At 42.7% G+C, this 20756-nt stretch overlaps 1 protein-coding gene across 1 annotated transcript in view; it reads left to right on the forward strand.

Annotated features, from left to right (window-relative positions):
• The window catches only part of ITGA2 (integrin subunit alpha 2), a 125151-nt gene that overhangs the window by 31889 nt on the left and 72506 nt on the right, over nucleotides 1-20756 (forward strand). The window contains exons 2-4 of the mRNA XM_066602727.1: nucleotides 11704-11827; nucleotides 17816-17922; nucleotides 20595-20686. Coding sequence (XP_066458824.1) covers nucleotides 11704-11827; nucleotides 17816-17922; nucleotides 20595-20686 — 323 coding nt within the window. The remainder of the gene's footprint in view (nucleotides 1-11703; nucleotides 11828-17815; nucleotides 17923-20594; nucleotides 20687-20756) is intronic.

Below are 20756 nucleotides of genomic sequence, written 5' to 3' on the forward strand. Positions count from 1 at the left end.
CTATAGGGTAATTAGCTAATTTAAGTAATCACCAGTAGAGAGGTAAAGCAATATTTAAGAGCAGCGCTCAGGGTGAATAGTGAAATAAAAGTGAATGAAAGGGACTTACCGAGGCTTGCGATTTGGCCTGGATAAAGTGGACCGCCAGTCAAGGTGAGTATGGTGAGTTCATTGCATAAATTGGCCACCGATATTGGACCATATAGTGTCATTGGGCGTTCCAGAAAGAATGTTACACTCACGGACCCCTATTATAAAAAATGTCAGAAGTCTGGTGAGTGACATGCATGATAAAGGGGCCCCAGCTCAGCCCCGAAACACGTTGCATTTTATCTGTTTTCCTTGCATATTGGTGCGTCTTCATCTGCGTGTATGTGGAGAAAATATACCCCTTTGGTGGAAGACCTGTAAAACTTCCCACTTCTTTTCTGCTATTTGTCGTTTAAGGGAGGTCTCAAGGACAGGGACCTCCCATGGAAGTCTCTCCTAACATCTGCACTTCGTATTGATTCCTATGGGTAGAGGATAGATAATTTTTCCTGATTTGTTCCACCAGTAGAGAGGATCATCTGACAAGCATGAGAAGCTCTAACTGTTTTGTTGTCTGCCATCCAAAGACAGGTGGCACTATCATTATAGGCCCCTGTGTCTGTTGGAAGCACTTTCAGATGCTTGGATGAAGGGCATTTGGTCTCACTGTGCGCATTACATGTTCTGGTTTTGACACCCTCCCACCGTCTCCACCGTTTGCAGTGGTGTCATGAGCAATGAAACTGGACTGCTACGGAGTGGAACCAGGTTGTCTTCAGCGATGAATCCAGGTTTAGTTTATAGGCACTAATGATGGCCGTGTTCGTGTCTGGAGACCTCTGGGTTAGCGCCTCAATCCTGCCTTTGCTGTGGAGCGGCGCACTGCCCCCTGCTGGTGTGATGGTCTGGGGGTCCATCACATACGACAGTCTGTCACTCCTAGTAGTGGAACGGGAGACAATGACAGCTCAGCGATATGTTCAGGACATCCTGCAGCCACATGTGTTCCTCTCATGGCGGCTTCCAGCAGGATAATGCTCGGCTGCACACACAAGGGGGTCACAGGAATGTCTCCATAACATTGCCACACTTCCGTGGCTGACCAGTTGTCAGATTTATTGCCAATAGAACATGTATGGGACTATCTGGTCAGTTTTCCACAATAAATTCTCCTTTTGCTCTGATTTTGTTATCACTTATATCAATGTTACAATCACACAGAGAAAGTTTAATTCTATTCCAACAACTTCTAGGGGAGGGATTGTTTCTGACAGGGAGTGCACATGCACCCACACATGTAATTGAATTTGAACTTAAGGCCCATGTACGATATGATGACAAACTTCCACCGCACTGAATGCACTTGGGTAAATATTCCCGCAGTATTATTAATCATGTTTATTCTTTTATTGTTCTTGATTCCTAAGATTATGACTCATGGCACATCAGACGTAAGTCCCTCTGTGAGATACAATACACAGCAGGCGGCACAGGAAGTTGAGCGTATGATTGCTAGTTATGCATTAACCTATGCTCAGACATGAATCAGGAATAACGAAGAAGCAGCTCACTTCTCTTCTGCTCTCCTTGTGGTCCTATAAGGGACACGGTGGGAGATTTGTATATTCATCAATCGATTACTACATAGGCTGTGGCTTGGCCTGACTCATTACCAGACTACCGCATTAACGCAGCATGGGTTAGCGCTGCTACGTCTGTAGAGATGTGGACTCTAGGACTGTCAATATAAGCACAACTTAAAGGCCAAGAGTGTTCGTCCAATTGGTGGGCTGTGTAAAAGGGATAATGCCGATTAAAAGTGTAAAAGGGGTCATGCCGATGAACGAATGAACGCCCATTTGTTGGCTGATTGCTGCTTTTTTAGCAAGTATAAAAATGCTCATGGTTGGCTGAGTGAATGGGGAGCAGTGGAGCCGGCTCTATGAGGGGTGAAGGATTGTAATAACGATTGTTGGTTTCCCTTCCAGCTATTTTTGGCCTGTATGAAACAAATAAATTGATCTGTTCTTGTTGCATCGAGTTAAGAATCGGCCAGTCTAAAAGGACCCTAAATATAGTTACTCCTTATTTTACGCTATTCCTCTATTGGGTCTATCGTTATAGTATGAAACCTGGGGGCATCCAAAAATTGCACTAAACCCCACCGGCCATGGTCTGGCTGCCCCAGTAACTCATGCGACATTAAACTAAGTTATGCAAACTAAGTTATGGTGTTGTTTGGGAAGGTGACAGGGAGCCAAGGGATGTATTTTTTTTTGTACTTACCCACTTCCCGTTCCAGCATTGTCTGTTGGGAAGTCCATGCATGGATGGTCCAAAAATCGGACTCTTTTCAAAAAGAGTGCTGTGTGCGCTCTTTCTAGACTTTAATAGGAGAGCGTGTGCACAATGGTCTGAAAACAGTCAGATTGAGTCAGTGTGACAGGTTACCTTTAGGATATGTTCACATGGTTTCTTTTAATGTGTATTACGCCCCAAAATACGCATCAAAATACACTTTCAATACGTGTCCCATTGATTTAAAATGGGAAACCATGTCCCCGTCTTAACAGCGCTTCTTTGCCTGATGTGTATTTAAATTCCGCCACGCAAAAAAAAATGTGATGTAACTCCATTTTTCGTTTTCCGCATCTGTTTTTCCATAAAAATCAATGAGACTTCAAAATACGCATCAAATGCAAAAACCACACCAAAAAATTGAGTTGGGCTAGTTGAACACAAGCGATTGCGATTTTGCTATGTGAAAATCGTGCCTTTGCCCCCGCGATTTTTGAGCGTCTGTGTTTTTTTAGAATAATCTCTCATTGCTGCCGCCCGCGATAAGAATCGAAAAATTGTTTAATCGCAGAACTCAATAGGACTTTGTAATGTTAAAATCGCATCGCAACGCACGTTTGTTTCATTGCGCTGCGATAAAAAGAAAGCTCCATAGGGAAACATTGGAGATTTAAAAAAAAAAAAAAGAGCATGCCGCAATTTTTTTGTTTTCTCAACATCACATCAGTGAAAACATCACAAATAGGATGGAACCATTGAAAATCATTGGTTTCATATTCAGCTTTTTTACTGATTCTCGCATCAGGTGAAATTCGCAGCAGAATCCAACCTGTCAGCCGTCTTCTAATCTGTGCTGCGGATGTGCCGGCCCGCACACATACACAGTACAGATTATGGCACGCCATCGCTAGGCGAATATGCAGATTCTGCAACCTTTCCGCAGTGATGATTGCAGAAGGGTCGCAGGGCGGACGGATTACATTGACTTCAATGGAAGCTGTCCGCATGGAAGCCACACAGAATCGCACCATGCTACGATTTCTCCTCTGTGAGCGGAAAATCGCTATTTATTTCCGCTCATGTAGAGAAAATCGCGTTTTGCCATAGCATGCTATGGGCGGTATTTCTGCGGGAAAAAGAACACATCTTGAACTCATAAGGCTTAAATAGTCATCAAAATCACGGTGCAGGTGTTTCCCGCACCCATGTGAAATGTCCCAGCGAACCGCAAAAACACAGTAATATGTGCAAAAACACACGCCAAAGTGTGTCGTTCACAGTGCAAATATGTTGCGCTTACGCAAGCATTTTTTCACATACACATGTGTGAATTCGCTCTTGTGTGCATATTTTTCACACACATATAATATGTAATACATAGCAAAGACGCATGTACATGTGCATTTAGGGCTTAGTCAGACGAGCGTTTTTTGCCGCGATTTGCGCATGCGCATGCGTCCGGCGATTTTTTAAAACCATTGCTTCGCAATGGTATCGGACACATGAGCGCTTTTTATGCGCTCGTCCGAAAAATTATAGAACAAAAAATCGCAGATCGCACCTATCTGCGATCTGCGATTCCTGTTCGCTTCTGTATATGCGCTCAATGGGGCCGGCGGCAGCAGCGCCGACCCCATTGAGAACATATAGAAGACAAATCATTCTTCTCTGCCACAGCTGTAACAGCTGTGCCAGAGAAGAACGATGTTTGCCCATTGAAAGCAATGGGCTGCCGGCGTGCGCGGGGTTAATTGTCGGGAAGGGGTTAAATATATAAACCCTTCCCTGCAATTCATGCTAAAATGTGTTAAAATAAAAAAAAAAATTGTATACTCACCTTTCTGCTGCAGCCGGAGTCCAGCCGCGGCCGCTGTCAGTTCTCCTGAACTGCTTCTCGGCACTATTCAGCCGGCGGGGCTTTAAAATCCCCGCCTGCTGAATGATCTGCTCTGATTGGTCACAGCCTGACCAATCAGAGGCCGGTTTCACTCACACACCCATTCATGAATTCATGAATGGGTGAGTGACTGCTGCCTCTCAGCGCTGAGCCAATCAGGGGCAGGTCTGACTCACATCCATTCATGAATTCATGAATGGGTGTGAGTGAGGCATGCCTCTGATTGGCTCAGCGCTGAGCCAATCAGGGGGCAGGTCTGACTCACACCCCCTTCACACCCACTGCAGGACGGCTGCCCGGAGCTGCAGGCAGAAGGTGAGAATGCAATTTTTTTTTATTTTAACACATTTTAGGATGGATTGCAGGTAAGGGCTTATATATTTAAGCCCTTACCGACAATTCATCCCGGGCTCGCCCGCAGCGCATTGCTTTCAATGGAGACGGCTGTATTGCCGTCTCCATTGAATGCAATGCGCTGGACAGCTCCGGCCCGTTTCTAATGAAACGCGGCTAGGAGCAGATTTTCGGGCGATTTGCGGGCGACTTGCGCGCACCGGTCACGCGATTTGCGGATGCGCATCCGTCATGCGATCCGCAAATCGCGGCAAAAAACGCCCGTCTGACTAAGGCCTTAGGCCTCCTTCCCACGAGCGTGACGGGGTCCGCCGCGTAATATTACGCAGTGAAGCCCGTCACGGCGCCCCCCAGAGCCCCTATACTTACCTGCGGGAGATAGCGTGAAATCGCTTCCCCGCCCACCACCGCCGCGTCACCGCCCGTCACCGCCCACCACCGCCGCGTCACCGAGCGTGTCACGTGACGCGGCCGGCCGTGTCACGTGACGCGGCCGGCCGCGTCATTTGGCGTCAGATGACGCGCGGCGGTGGGCGGGAAAGCGTTTTTTCACGCTATCTCCCGCTGGTTACAGCGGGAGATAGCGTGAACGGACGGCTTCCATTGACTGCAATGGAAGCCGTCAGTGCGTACAGCCCGTCCTCACCCGCAGAAAATAGAGCATGCTGCGGGTGAGGACGGGAGAAATCGCGGTGCGTAATTCCGCGCTGGAATTACGCATCGTGAGCATTGTGCTATTAGGTTCAATAGAACCTAATAGCTGCGGGCAACGCAGCGGATTTTCGCCGCGAATTACGCGGCGGAAATCCGTTCGTGGGAAGGAGGCCTTACTGTGTATGTTATATCCCCATAGCCTTTATTGGTGCGTATCGGCTTTTAGCATTGTGTATTACACGCATGAAAATATGCATGTAATATGCAGTGGCAATACGCCCATGTGAGTGAGCCCTAAGGGTACATCCATACAGGGATGGATACACTGAGGTTTTTCTGCAATGGATTAGTGTGGAACATCTGTAGCATATTACAGTGCAGCTTCCTAAGGTACGAGAATGCCTTATACCTTATCTATGAGATCCATTTTTGTGATCTTTTTCTGGATATTTTTTGTGACTTTTTACAACAAAAAATCACTGCAGAAAGATGTTAGGTGTGGCATAATAGGAAATGAATAAGTGTGCCACAAACATTGTGGTTTTTGGGCCTTTTTTGCAATTGCAGCAGGCTGTAAGTTTAGCCTTTTTTTCGGCCATTTTCTCTTTAAGACATGAAAAACACGAGAAAAAAGGGCATTAAAAAAGTGAATGTGAATAAAGAAACGTCACCACAAAAATGGCTCAAAAGAAAAGCAGGTTATAAAAATGGTGTTTTTTTTTACATTAGTTTTTTTTTTTAAAAGAGGACATCTGTCTGGGTTCTTGCAGCTACTAAACCAGCATTACAGCAGACTCTGGAGGACAGCTACACATACCTCCCCACTGCTCAGGCTGCCTCATGAGTCCTGAAATCAGCCTCTGAACCACCGTGCACCATATATAAGTGACACTAGAGCGGTCCAATGGGCAGTCAATTGCTAGATAGTAGTTCTGGGCTTTCTGCATTAACCAATCATCAACCTATTTTCTTGACTCCTCATTGGTAACTCCCAGTCATGTCATACTCGAACCATCATTCAAAAACCAGAAGGAGGGGTTGACAATCACTTAATGCTGAAAACCCAGGACTGCTAACTAGCGTTATACATACACTACACAGCGGTTTTATATGCTAATTTCAGGGTTCCTGAGGCAGGCTGAGCAGTGAGGGAGGTATGTATATCCTATTCTCCATGTCAGCACTCCTGCTGCGCCACTTCTTTAGTCGTTGAAAGATGTCCTTGGCACAGCCCTATAGGGATTTTCTTTGTGGGAAGAGTTTTATGGTACATATAATATGTTGTCTAACTTTTATTAGATTTTGGGAGGTACAGATGAAAAAAATCCATAGAAATTCCACCAATGCTTTTTTGGAGGTACCTCCTCCCACTGTCATTTACTTACACACTGCAGTAGTTATTGATTGTTACATACAGGGGATTAAACTTCCAGGATCTGAGGTTTCTCTACTCCTGACTATTAGAGCAGGATCCTGGCCGTCAGTAGTCAGCTGAGCCACCACCTTAAAAAGATGTTTGTGCAGGCAGCCCATTAGTGATCGCTGTAAAAAGGTGTATTGGTGATCACTAAGCAGTTAAAAAAAGCTATAAGAAAGTGTATGGAGGAAGCCGTATGGACCTGAGCATTGTGTTGTATGTACCATTGTAGTGATCTGCCATTAGTAATGTTCTTGGGGGCTGTCAGACTCTTTCCCAAAGTCTGTTGTCAAGTGGAATGGAATGAAGTGGGACTTTTCTGTCCTTTCCACTACGTTAAGCAATGACTGAAGAATCCGGCAGAGTTCCAGATTTCCACTAAGAATTTGTTAGAATTTCCTAGAAATAGAAAATTGGGTCATGTACGGAAGATTATTATACTGTATTATTTCATACATATATTTAGAGTTGTCTAGTATTGACTTCTGTAATTCTATCTATCTATCTATCTATCTATCTATCTATCTATCTATCTATCTATCTATCTATCTATCTATCTATCTCATATCTATCTATCTCATATCTATCTATCTATCTATCTATCTATCTATCTATCTATCTATCTATCTATCTATCTATCTATCTATCTATCTATCTATCTATCTATCTATCTATCTATCTATCTATCTCATATCTATCTATCTATGTCCTATGTAGGCCAGGAAAGTGGTGTGAATATCCTAGAATTTGTAGTTTAATCATCTGCTGATGGGAAAGTCTTGCATCACGTTGACGTTGACTAACATCCTGTCTCTTGACCTCTCTATTATGATATTTACTGTAGATTCTTGTTACGTAATCCATTCATCGAGGTATCTGTATTTAGTCTGGACATGGATGCCGTCAGCATGTAGTAGTAATACAGTGCAGACATAAAGCTTATTGTGAGTCATTCATTCTAGGTGGCTCTCTATCCTGGGTGTGTAGTCCTGGTATAAGTCACTGAGATAATACTACAATGAGTATGGCCAGTATGGATAACATATGGTGGAGCTGAAAATGCAGTGCATTTGGAAAGTCTTCAGACCCTTCACTTTTTTACATTTTGTTGTGTTGCAGTCTTGTGCAAATTTAAAATGTTTATGGCCCCCTGCACACCGGTGGAAATTTCGGGGCGAGATTTTCTGCAAAATTTCCGCCCATGCCCACCTGCATAGGATTGCATTACAAAACGCAATACTATGCAGACGGCCGCGATTTGTCCGCGTGAAAATACACACGGAAAATAAATCACGGCATGTTCTATTTCTGTGCGGGTATCGCAGAGGCCCGCGCAGAAATGTCACTCCCGGTGCCCCGGCTCTGCTCTGCGCTGCGCATGCGTCGGTTGTCTGGCAGCTGGCACATCAAGAAGCCGGAGCTGCAGGACCAGGTGAGAGCTGCACTTGTCTCTGCAGGGACACGGGTCGGATCCCGCTGCGAGAATTCTAAGTTTTCCCCATCATTCTACACTCATAATGACAAAATAAAAACAGAATGTTAGAAATCTTTTACATTATTTAAAAATTAATATTTTGCATTGACATAAGTATTCACACCCTAGAATCACAGAATTATAGAGTTGGAAGGGACCTCCAGGGTCATTGGGTCCAACCCCCTGCTCATTGCAGGATTTACTAAATCATCCCAGATGTCTGTCCATCCTTTGTTTGAACAATTCCATTGAGGCCTCGTTCACACAAGTGTTGCTTTAGTGCATTAGGGGCTCATGAAAAGAGCGCTTCTATAAGAACCAAATAGTTTCCTATAGAAGCGTTCACATGAAGGAATTTTAGACGCGCTAAATACTTGCACCTTCAAAAGATAGATTATGCGTGGCTACAATGCCCACAGCTAAGGTCCAGGCTACGAGAAAAGATATGACCTGATCTATCTTTGGTGGGAGCTGCACAGGAGTTTCCATAGACTCCTATGGGAGCAGAAGTCTATGGAAACTTCTGTGCAGAAAAAGAAGATGTCTGCCTACCGAGAGAATACCCCACTGCTTACAGCAGGACATTTAAAACCTGCTACCCCGAAGCACATTTGAAATGTTCCGCTTTAAACTTCTGTTAGTCCCCGCTGGGATGAGGGGACTCCCCAAGCGTTCCCTTAATCCCCGCGGGGACTAAGAGGAATTTGCAATGGGACATTTAAAATGTGCTTCTGGGCATCATGTTTTAAATGTCCAGCTGTAAGAAGCGGGTTATTCCTCCAGCCCCACTGCTGGGCGATTCCCCAGCAGCAGGGGGCAGTAGGGGACTCCCTCTACCTCTCTCCCCAAGGGATTTCCCTATAGCAGGAAGATAGAGGGAAGTGGGGCTACAGGGCTTCCCCGAGAGGAGTGGCGAGGCTAGAGGGATCCACCCTCTAGTGCTGCCCCTCTATATTTGCTACAGGGAATCTCTGTGAGAAGCCCTATAGCTCTGCCCCCTCTCTCTAGCCCTGCCCCCACTCTCTGTACTATGGGGATATCCCTCGGGGATCTCCAGAGCAGGGAGAGAGAGAGCGGGTCTATGAGTTAATCCCCCATAGCAGGGAGAGAATGCAGGGCTATGGGGGGATTAATTATGGATTTTTCTACTACAGTATTTATCATTACATAGATTTTTCGGGCTTACTGATCTGTTTTTGCTCTACAAACATATGAAAACCCTGCTTTTTCTTGGATGTGTTTCATGTTCCGTTTTAAGGTATTAGTAAAACAAGCAGTAAATTATAAACCAGCAAATATGTAAATGCAGCATTCGGCATCAGAACTGTTGCTTCTTTGCTTCTGAATGTATTATTAGTTCCAGGATGTGGGATCGGAGGTATGTTGCCTCAGATCGATATGTGGTTTCGTCTTTCAGAGTGTTCAAAGGAAGATAACTCTTTTTCTGGTGTGTTTACATTTGCTGAAAGGAAAGCTCCATATTTGGAAAAAAATAGTTAGAGTACCTGCACTTTTTTCAAAAAATGTACAGAATAGGCGATTCTAAGCATTTTTTGCAATAGGTTTTATCAGCCTATTCTGTAGATTCTTCTTACAAAACCTCCCTTCTGCTATGCAGCTGGGTGTAGATGGATCTGAGAAATCCATCTTCACCCCACTGCATAACAGACATAACAGTAGAGGGCGCTCCATCCAGTTGTGTCTGCATCTGTTCTCTATAGAACAGCTGCAGACACAACTGTTCCCATATTACAGTTTATTAATAAGTGTCTGTATTATATATAATTTATGTTTAATAGCCCTGTGCCCCCTATGTACCATCACCTCTGGTGTTTTACTGCTTTCCCTGCTAATATACTGCCATACCCCGCGGCGCGCTGTGAAGGAAAGAAGCTCTTCAGTTCTACAGATGGCTTCTCTCTTCACAGCACTCGCTCTTTGCTTGACCCAATGCACTAACTGGGCCTCTCAGTGCATCAGATGTACGCTACTATATGTCACAACCCCATGCACTGAGCCCTTGACAGTGCTATTGGGTCCAGCAGGAAATGAGCACTGTGAAGGGAGTAGCCATCTGCAGTATAGAAAGGCTTCTCCCCTTCACCACTTATTAATAAATTGTAATATGGGAACAGTTACGTCTGCAGCTGTTTTATAGAGAACAGGTGCAGTGCAGTCACATTTGGATGGAGCGCCCTTTACGGTTATACAGCTAGGTGAAGATGGATTTCTCAGCCCCGTCTTCACCTAGCAGCATAGCAGAAGAGGGGTTTTGTAAGAAAAATGTACAGTATAGGCTGATAAAACCTATTGTAAAAATTCTTGGAATCACCTATTCTGTACATTTAAAAAAAAATGCAGGTACTCCTTAAGGCGACTGTGTTAGTTCCTGTCACTCTGTGCTAACAGAAGTTGTGTCAATGCTGTCTACAGTAAATGAAATGTTTCACTAAATACAGTGGGTAGTAAGCATAAACTCTTACAGGCGGGTCAGGCCTTAAGGGTGTGCGACCTGTGTATTTGTTTGAGGCGTGTACAAACCTCAATGATACATAAGACTTGTGATCGCCATAGATCTTAAAGGGGTTGTCCGGGAATGTTTACTATTTATGAACTGTTCTCACTATAGGTCATCGATGGTTTGTTGTGGGGAATTTGCCACTGGGAATCCCCGCAATCAGCTGATCACCGGGCCTTTGTCAGTATGGACAGATCTGGAAGCAGATAGTCTGTCTGTAGTGCAGCGGCCTGGTTTGGTACTGCAGAAAAAGTTGCCATTGAATTCAAAGGGTGTTGTGCCTGTAGTACCAACCTGGGCCTCTGCAATACAGACAGTTCTATCTGCTTCTAACGCTGTCCGCACTGACAGCTGGTCCAATGAAGTAGACCACCATCGATCAACTATTGATGACCTAACATGAGAATAGGTCATCAACAGTAAAAATTCCTGTACAACCCCTTTAATTACATCGCACTGTTACTGTTAGTTTATGTATTTGTTATGTTATTTGGTGACAATGATAGTATTGTGTAACATTGCTACTTAAAGGCATTGTGCGAAGTTTAACACTTACTGTTTATCCACAGGATAGGGTATAACTGTCTGATCAGTGGGGTCCAACTGCTGAGACCTCTGCCGATCACGAGAACAGAGTTCTCGTATGACCTTGCTTAAATGGGACTGACAAAGATTGCTGAGCACTATATTCCACAATCTCCATCAATTTTATGGAGATGAATAGGGGGTGCCGCATGCAAGCTCGACTGCCGCTCCATACATATGAGGTCATACAAGACCCGTGTTCTCAAGATTGGTGGGGTACCAGCGGTCAGGCCTCCACTGAGTAAACATGTATTCCCTGTAATTCACATGTATTTGTGGATAGAAGATTAGTTTCATACTTGGCACAACCCCTTTAAGCACTCTACAAAATATTACTTTTTGCTGTATAGCATTGTTATTTAGGCAATTTTGTTGTGGAGCCTCCTGACTTATTGTTTATGACCGGTCATCTTTTAATTCTTTATGCCTTCTGCTACCTCTCTTTAAAAGTTATCTCCATATTTGCCCTATTTCAGGTGCCTTTTTGAAATTTTGCAGTCCATACAATATTGGACTCTCAGGCAATAAAATATTCTCTGGACCACCGGGTGTACAATTCGGTTACGCAGTACAACAGTTTAGCAATCAAGATGGAAACTGGTAAGCTTTAAACCATACCTCTAATGTAGAGAACTATTTCATTCTATTGATTTTATGTAAGCACAGTGCTAGGTGGGGTTCACTTACTAACTATGTAGTATTTGTTATTAAATTGGGCTAGGGAATTACATTTTACTGGCTTACTAACCATAGAAATGAATTGTAAAAGTGAATACTGGCCCATGCTGTTTGTCTGTCTGCATGTCCCTGAGACAAACAGCCTAAAAGAAATATTAATAATGTTCTAGTCCTCAGGGGTGGGGCCTAGCCAGAAGTGGAACTTAGTGTTTCTGATCTCCTAAGTGGAGGAGGGCTACTTCTGGAGACAGGGTTTGTGAGAGTTAGGAGGGGTGAAATGGCTCCTGGGACATATAAAGCAAAAGTCTTTATACAGGATAGGGCAAACTACAGATTTACATGTGTCCTTGGGTTTTTTACATTTATAGGCCCCTGTGCCAGCTTAGATATTGTATATTTCATAGTTTTGATTACAATGTGAGATGGAAGAAGATACGACAGAAAATCAAAGAGAGAGGGAGATTAAGGTAGGTAACCTGAAAACTGGAAACTTAACTTTAAAGGGATTGCTCACAAAAACAAACCCTACTCCACCAATACATGTATCACTTACTCTACCATTCATTTCAATGGCCACCATGTAATATTACATTTCACCTTATGTGTCTTGGAACCTGAATAACAGCTGATTGAAGTTCTGACTCTCTTTAAAAATTAGATTTCTTTTTTAGCCATCTTTGAGTAAATCTTGGATTTAGTATTCAGGATATCCTATTAAGTCGGTCATAACCCATCACAATTGACTCACTTGGTCAAACTGTGTAAACGAATATGGCTCATTTCTGAAAACTGGAGAGAAAGCAAAGTGGAAGTGCTCTTCATAGGAGAAGACATGACATCAGGATGTACTATGGGAAGAAGGCAAGCTGGTGGAGGCAGTGTGATGCTCTGGGTAATGTTCTGCTGGGAAACCTTGGGTTCTGGCAATAACATGGATGTGACATCTACCACTTACCTAACATTCTACAGACCATGTACTCCATGTACCCTTCATAGCAGCAGCATTTGTTAATGGCAGACGCCACTTTCAGTAGGATAATGCACCTGGCCATACGACAAATAACTATTCAGGAAAAGAGTGAGAAACATGACAAAGAGATCAAGGTGATGACAGCTGTAGGATGTGCCGAAAAACATCCAATCCATGGAGGCTTCATCTCACAACCTACTGGACTTAAAAAATCTGCTGCTAACATCTTGGTTCCAGATACCACTGGCCACCTTCTGAGGTCTTGTGGGACTCCAAGTTACAGAGCTCTTTTGGTGGCACTAGATAGACTGATATTAGGTATCTGGTTATAATGTTATAGCTGACTGTTCGAGCTCTAAAACAAGAGAGCACATATTGTTTTATACTTTGTAATTGCTTTTCGGCCTATGATAAAGTGCGTTACCCATTTTCTCTCCCCCATAAGTTAGCACATGATGAATGGGGGTATGTTGCTCTCTATATTATCAGCAGCTGTATAATGTATTTAAACCAACGAGCTGTATAAATCTTGTAATGATGGCTTACTAATAAGCAGCTGTTAGTAAATCTGTCTCCTTTCTTAAACCTTTTTTTATTCCATCCTGTCTCATAATAATCACTTCCCCACGTCTGGACAATATAACTACATATGTTTGCGACCAAAAAACTGCATAAGATTTTTTTACTGTTTCTTATAGATTTTTTACTCACTGAAACCTGGAAAAAACACAAAAAAATGCTATCACGTCCAGTTTTTTTTTTGCAAAACTCATGTTTTTAGTTTACTTAAGCAGGACATTTTCCTTTAACCTGAAATCTGGTGTCCTATTTTTCATTCTAAAAATCCTAGGCAATAATGAAACTTGGAGATCAAGACAAATCATAGGCTCCTCACAAGGTGTGCAGAAGGTGCGAGGAAGATCTTTGTTTGTGGTTTAAAGGCAAGAAAAACTCCTTTAGTTTTGGCATTCCTATGATGTGGCGTGAACAGCAAAATCACACTACTAACTGCTCTTTCTGTTCCGTAGATGTGAAAGGCTTTAATACAAAAATAAAAAGAAAATCCCCTACCTAAACCTTAATTCAGCTATTCGTCCAGTGCCTTATAGCTCTGAAATACCAATTCCACACTCACCTTCTAGTTTGGAAAGTATCCCTAGTGAATTGGAGGACGAAGACCCATTATTTCCCCAGGACGAATTCAGCTCAGGTTTTTCTGTTGATGAAAGACCCCAACCTTTTGCTCAGAGCGAGCTCAATGAGCTAGTTAGAGATTTAGGCCTTTCCAAACAAGCAGCCGAATTGCTAGGGTCAAGACTAAACAATAACAACCTGCTGTCACCTGGAACATAATTTTCTTGGTACAGATACCGAGAGAAGGGATTCACTCAGTTTTCTGAGGAAAAACTCGTTTTTTGTAATGATGTTCAAGGGCTCATGAAGTGTTTTGAAATAGAATATGGTCCATCTGACTGGCGCCTATTCATTGATTCACCTAAAACAAGCCTCAAAGCAGTCTTGCTGCCTAATGGGAATACATTTGCATCACTTCCTATAGGACACTCAGTGCAATTGAAAGAAAACTATAATGATTTGGCTGTGATTCTTAAGAAAATCAACTATCAAGAACATCGCTGGAGGGTTTGTGGTGACTTCAAAATACTAACCATGTTGTTGGGCCGGCAGGCTGGTTATACGAAATATCCCTGCTTCCTATGCTTGTGGGAGAGTCGACTCAAAGACCTCCATTGGACAAAAACTGACTGGCCACTGCGAGGCGCCTAAACCCCCGGTGAAAAAATGGCATTAATACTACCTTGGTTCCACCTGAAAAGATTTTATTACCACCTCTTTACATTAAATAACTGCCAAAAGATGGGGAATGTTTCATATATCTGTGTTCCAAGTTGCCAAAACTGTCTGAAGCCAAGTTGAAAAAGGGAATTTTTACTGGCCCTGACATACGAAAACTCTTATTTGATCCCATCTTTTCAGAAACAATGGGTGAAAAAGAAAAAGAAGCGTTGGACACTTTCAAGGACGTAGTGCACAAGTCTTTGGAGAATACTAAAGACCCTCCCTACAAAACCATTGTACAACGTATGTTGGCTGCGTTTAAAGCTCAAGGATGCAAGATGAGCTTAAAAATTCATTTCTTAAACTCCTATGTCGATTATTCCCTCGAAAACTAGGAAGCTTGCAGTGAAGAGGAGGGTGAGAGATTTCACCAGGATGTCCGTGATATCGAGAGACGCTACCAAGGAAGTTGGGATGTCTCCATGCTAGCTGACTACTGTTGGATGCTCAAGCGGGAAACGAAAAATGGAAAGCGAAAACGTGATCAAAAGAGCATCAAAGAGAAGAAGAAAAGGTTTCACAGCCAAAAAGAGTGAACACAGAATGATAAATGTATCATGAATGTATTTTTTAATAAATATGTTTAGTTCATTGTAATTAAATTGTGTTTTGGGTTTTTTTTTTATCGCTCACATGCCTTTATAATGTAAACCTCTCATATATTGTAAAAAAACTGTATGTGATGGGGAAAATGGGGGTCATTTTTAGATTCAGCAACCTTAAAAACATAAAGTTGACCAAAAATATCCCATCCAGTGCTATATCTGAATACTGCTGCCTAATGTTGAAATAATACCGTACTTGAATAGGAAGGAATGTATGCGCTACACAATGGTACAGTGCACGGGCCCTTAGGACCCCGGAACATGGATTTCAATTTTGTGTTGTGACCCCTGTAAGAGATAAAGAGTAAAACCCAATTACAAAGTTGAAGAGTAGCATGTGAGAAGCAGAAATCCACTTTCCCTGCCTTTCTAAGTCACACCAAATTAAAAAATCTATGTTCCAGAGGCCCCAGGGGCTGTAAACCATACTACTGTGTAGTGCATCCATGCCGTCCTATTCAAGTGTGCTATTATTACTTCAATATAGGACACCAGTATTAAGATATAGCGCTGGATCTGTCTATACCTGACTATAGCTTGCAGAATCAGAGACCTAACCCAACTTGTGTCCTATACCAATTCTTCCACATGTTAGACTCTAAATAATCATTTTATAACATATGAGAGTGAAGAAAAGAACAGAGCAATAATAAGATGTAGGGCTATAACTCTTGCAGAGTAGTGTGATCTGGCTAGCAATGGAAAGCTCTTACTGTGAACACAGTAGATAGGATGAAGTCTACAGAGGCTGGTGAAGAACATCCTATGGTCTGATGTGTGGTGTAAGAAGAGAGGAGCACTGCATTCTGGTCCTGCTTCAGGCCAAGGCAATCCCTGTAGCAGAATGGGAGTAAAGCCTCTGGACATGTTTGAGACATTTTTTTTTATAAAAACTAAAGTGAATGTATATTTGGCTAAAAAACATTTTTGCAATAAGGTTTTATTAAAAACTTTGCACCTTTTAGCTTCTGCAGCTTCTATGTTTCATTGTATATAGCAAACTGCAGAATGCTATTTACTGGCAGATCCACCAATGAGCTCATCTGACTGCTTGGTCTCCAGTCTCTTTCTCTCTCCTCTACTGAAAGAACTTCTAAACTAATTTATGACCAAATTAGAGTTCTGGTACTTTTACACAGGACAACTGTTGGTCTCTTAAGTTTTCACACAGGATAATCGCTCTTTTGAGCAATCACTTGGGCAACTGTTGGGCTGTGTAAAAGTACCCTAAAACAGTGAGCCATCAAACAAGCTCTGTGATGGGTTTGCTAGTGAATGGCATTCTGCAGCTTGGTATATACAGTGATACATAGATGCTGCAGAAGTGGAATCGTGTAACATTTTTTTAAAAACGCCACTGCAAAAATATTATCATATAATATAAATTACCTGAAAAGTGCTGCGGAATATTTTGGCACTATACAAATAACAAGTCCCTTTCCCTTCCCCCATATATCATAGATGTAGATTTTATTATATTTAGGATTTCTTTTAAACAAACTTCCAACCATGAATGACAAATATATATAATCTGGTATTACTGTTGTGTTTTTACTTTGCAGTTGCCTAGAGTATAAGAGTCTTGGCCATGGTGGAAAGTTTTCTTTTTTTAGAATGTGACCATATACTTACTAATGTAGTAATACAACATATAAGGGCAGATATAAACCCTACATCCCTCAACATGCAGACAGCCAAATTATAGTATGGATGGGCATTGTAAAGGGACAAAATACTAATGAACAACCACTCACGCACCTACCACATATTGGGGGTGGGGGGGCTACTTGGTATTATACTTGCACATAGATAAGGCATACAAAGGGTGTAGTGCACAAGCAGCCTGGGCCCCCTTTGACCCATCTCTCAGGCTTGCAAAGGAAGTGGCCCTCCCCTGGTTCGGTGGGTACTGGCATCTGCCCTGGTTTGCCGGGGCTGCTTCCTGTCCACATGGGCTGATATTCCTGTAGAATGATTTCAATACCTAGTAAAGTCTACAAGACAGTGAATTGTTATAAGTATGATGGCCAAAGGAAGTCCAAAGCGCTACAGATGGGTGTTTCTAATAAAGCAGCCATTCCATGTATATATTGTATGCCTTTAGTTACAGACCACAAAAAACCTTGTGTGTGGTATAGTAGAATTTTTTCAGTGACGTCTTATTCCACTCCGTGCAATAAAACACTTAAGTGTATTTTGTCAGCCATAATGCTTTGGTCTCTGTTTGACAAACGACAGGCTTCAGAGGCTGAATGGCATTTTCAGAATGTCTGAAGAAACCCTCAGACAGGAAGCCCGGATGGGCGCCTGAGTGAGGTGCATGAAGACTAGGAGACAACTGAAGTTTTTCTGTCTGCCAACTTGCTAAACTAAAAAAGACTTGAATTGTAAATGTACTGTTATTATATGTTATTTATTATTGCATTGTAATAGTATCAAAAATGCATAGTAAGACTAGCACATATTCCCATCACTTAGGTTACTATTGAGCTCTCCTTGGAGCGGCTATCCTAAGAACAGGATGGGAGATGTCTATAAATGTCCTCTGAACTCACAAGCACGGTGTGAGAAAATGAACTTGGCAAGTAAGTTCTTCATGTCATTATCAAACAAACTCACAAAATTAGGAATTTATTAAATACTTCTGAAATTTGAAAGGGACAGTCCAGTGATTTTTTTTTTAAATTCATTCATTATGCTGCTATCCCGCAGTATATATAAGTGAGCTAGTGTTACCTTGGTTAGTTATTCCTTACTGTCTGAATGGCCTCTTTTTCCTCAGGTGGTCAGGTGATCTCAATTCTGACCAGCGCAAAACTACTTGGGGTTATGTTGTCTGAAACTAGTCAGTTTCTCAGCCTTTGTGATGCTGTTACATGGATCTACCACAGAAACTGCGTAGAGGGGGACACAGACATTCCAAGCATAGTTACTTTTGATCATCACACAACTCCTGTCAAATAGTTATAATAGAGGAGATCACAGCTCATCCTCCTAACTATATATACTTATGATCTGTAGCTTAATTGGGTGAAACTGGAAGATAATGATAATAAAAGTGTCCCCCTGCAGGCAAAAAATAGTATAACCTCTAGCTAATGCTGTGCTGATGCATCGTGGGATAGATGTGAAACTGAAAGAAAAGATTTTAGCCTCAAGATGGTACCTGATAAACTGCAGGGACATGGCTGGAATACACAGAGGAGACAGGCAATTAGGTGAGAGGGCAGAGATGGAAAATGTGCTTTCACTGATGTTCCCTTATAATGGGAACCTGTCACCAGATTCATGTTTCCTATGAACCAGTGACATTGCCCCTGCATATATGTTATTCTAAAATACTGCAATGTTTCAGAATAAGCATATTATGAAGTCTGACTCAGAAGGGTGCTTCAAGTCACTTAATTGGCGCCATGTGACCTCTCCCCTCCGATACACGGGCAAGGAAAGAGCTGTCACTCTACATAATACAGTCACCACTACTGTGACTCGGAGTGCCCTTTCCACATCAAACTTCAAAACATGTTTATTCTGAAATAATGCAACGTTTCAAAATAAGACATACAGTGATACCTTGGGATGTGAGTGCCTCAGCTTATAGGCTTTTTGACTTGAGAGCAGGCTCTCTCCCAAATTTTTGCTCTGATTTAAGAGCAAGAACTTGGGTTACGAGCCTTGCTCTCAATGGGGTCGCCGCCACTGCTGCCAGTGGGTCCTTTGAAAGCAATGGTCTGCCGCAACCCCTGCAGTGATTTTTGCAGAAGGGCTTTAAATATAAGTTCCTTCCCTGAAAATCTTCCCTAGCTGTAGTAAAAAATATATACTCACCTGTCCGCCGCTGCTGGGGTCAGGCGTGTCTGGCCGCCGCTTGTTCTCCCTGCATTTTTAATCCCCGCCTGCTGAAAAGCTTCAGAGCAGTGCAGGGAGAACAAGCAGCAGCTAGACGCAACTGAACCCCAGCAGACAGGTGAGTATATATATTTTACTACAGCTAGGGAGGATTTTCAGTGAAGGGCTTTAAATATAAGCCCTTATATTTAAAATCACTGCAGGGGTGCCCAGCATTCTATTGATTTCAATTGGGATGGCGTTGCTCCATTGAAAGCAGTAGGGCATCGGCACCCACGCAATGCCATCCCCATTGAAATCAGTGGGAAAGCTTCATCATTCGAAACAGAGAAATGGCTTTTCCATTCATTTCATTGAGGAAAATTGATTTGACTTACAAGTGTTTTGGGCTAAGAGCTTCGTCATGGAACGAATTAAACTCTTAACCCAAGGTACAACTGTACATGGGTGCAATGTGCATACCTGTGCCAGGTTCACGCTGTCTGGGGTTCAGGCAGTATTAACCTGTTGACAGATTCCCTTTAAATGGAGTCTGTTGAATGTTGTGAGCTGCATAAACTAAACATTGCATCTAGCAATGTAAGTCTCATACTCACCTTCCCTGCTGTTCCCGCTCTGTAAAAGTGCCCACTGATTGCATCCGATGGACTACTTGTGTGTGCACTATATAGTCCACTCATTCTATGTGTATTTAGTGGGAACTTTGACAGTGTGGGAATGGCAGGGAAGGTGAGTATGTGGTAAGACTCATATCACTGGTTTCAGCCTGTTGGTTCCTAGGAGACCCTAATTTTAACTTATGTGTGTCCCAGGAGCTGACAGACTGATGATGGTGGGCAGAGCTCCACTTTTTAACACAGAACCTCAAATCCTCTGCACTAGGCATAGGGTTAGAGAATAAATTCTAGCTGCCTGAAGCAACCACTAAGGAGAGTTTTGGACCTTACGACACACTGCATTATTGAGTTCACTGTATCCAAAAGGAGCCTAATCTCCCTCTGATACCATAGCAGCTGCAGGTTTACATCATTTTCTCAAAATTTTCCCTGCATAGCAGCACTTCCACCCCCAGGGTTGGGAGTTTGAATGGGACCATGCTAAAGTTTCCCTTTACAGTAGGTAGTCATGGGGCCATTGTATAGGGAAAACAGTGAAGAGCACATAGGACTAAATAAGCCTGCTTCTCCTTTGTTCTCGTGATCAGTGATAGTTCCAGAGGTCAGGCCACCTCAATGATAAAGTGATGACATATAGCGGTATGCTGTCAGTTTTATAAGATGGGAGAATCTCTTTACCTTGAACACCCTCTAATGATAATGATATGACTCTGCCCACTCTGTCCCAGTCTACACTTTTAGTGGTTCTCATGTAACAGTCAATTGTAGTAAAGTACATATTTATCTTGCAGGTGCAACTGTGATCCCAAATGTTACCGAGGTAAAGGAGGAGATGAACCTTGGACTGACATTGATAAGAAATGAAGATACAGGAGGATTTATTGTATGTTGAAACAAAATAATAATGTTCCTGTTATTCCGCATGGCTTTAATGGTTAATGTTCAGTCCAGTT

This window comes from Eleutherodactylus coqui, chromosome 5 (assembly GCF_035609145.1).
Source record: "Eleutherodactylus coqui strain aEleCoq1 chromosome 5, aEleCoq1.hap1, whole genome shotgun sequence".
Classification (NCBI taxonomy): domain Eukaryota; kingdom Metazoa; phylum Chordata; class Amphibia; order Anura; family Eleutherodactylidae; genus Eleutherodactylus; species Eleutherodactylus coqui.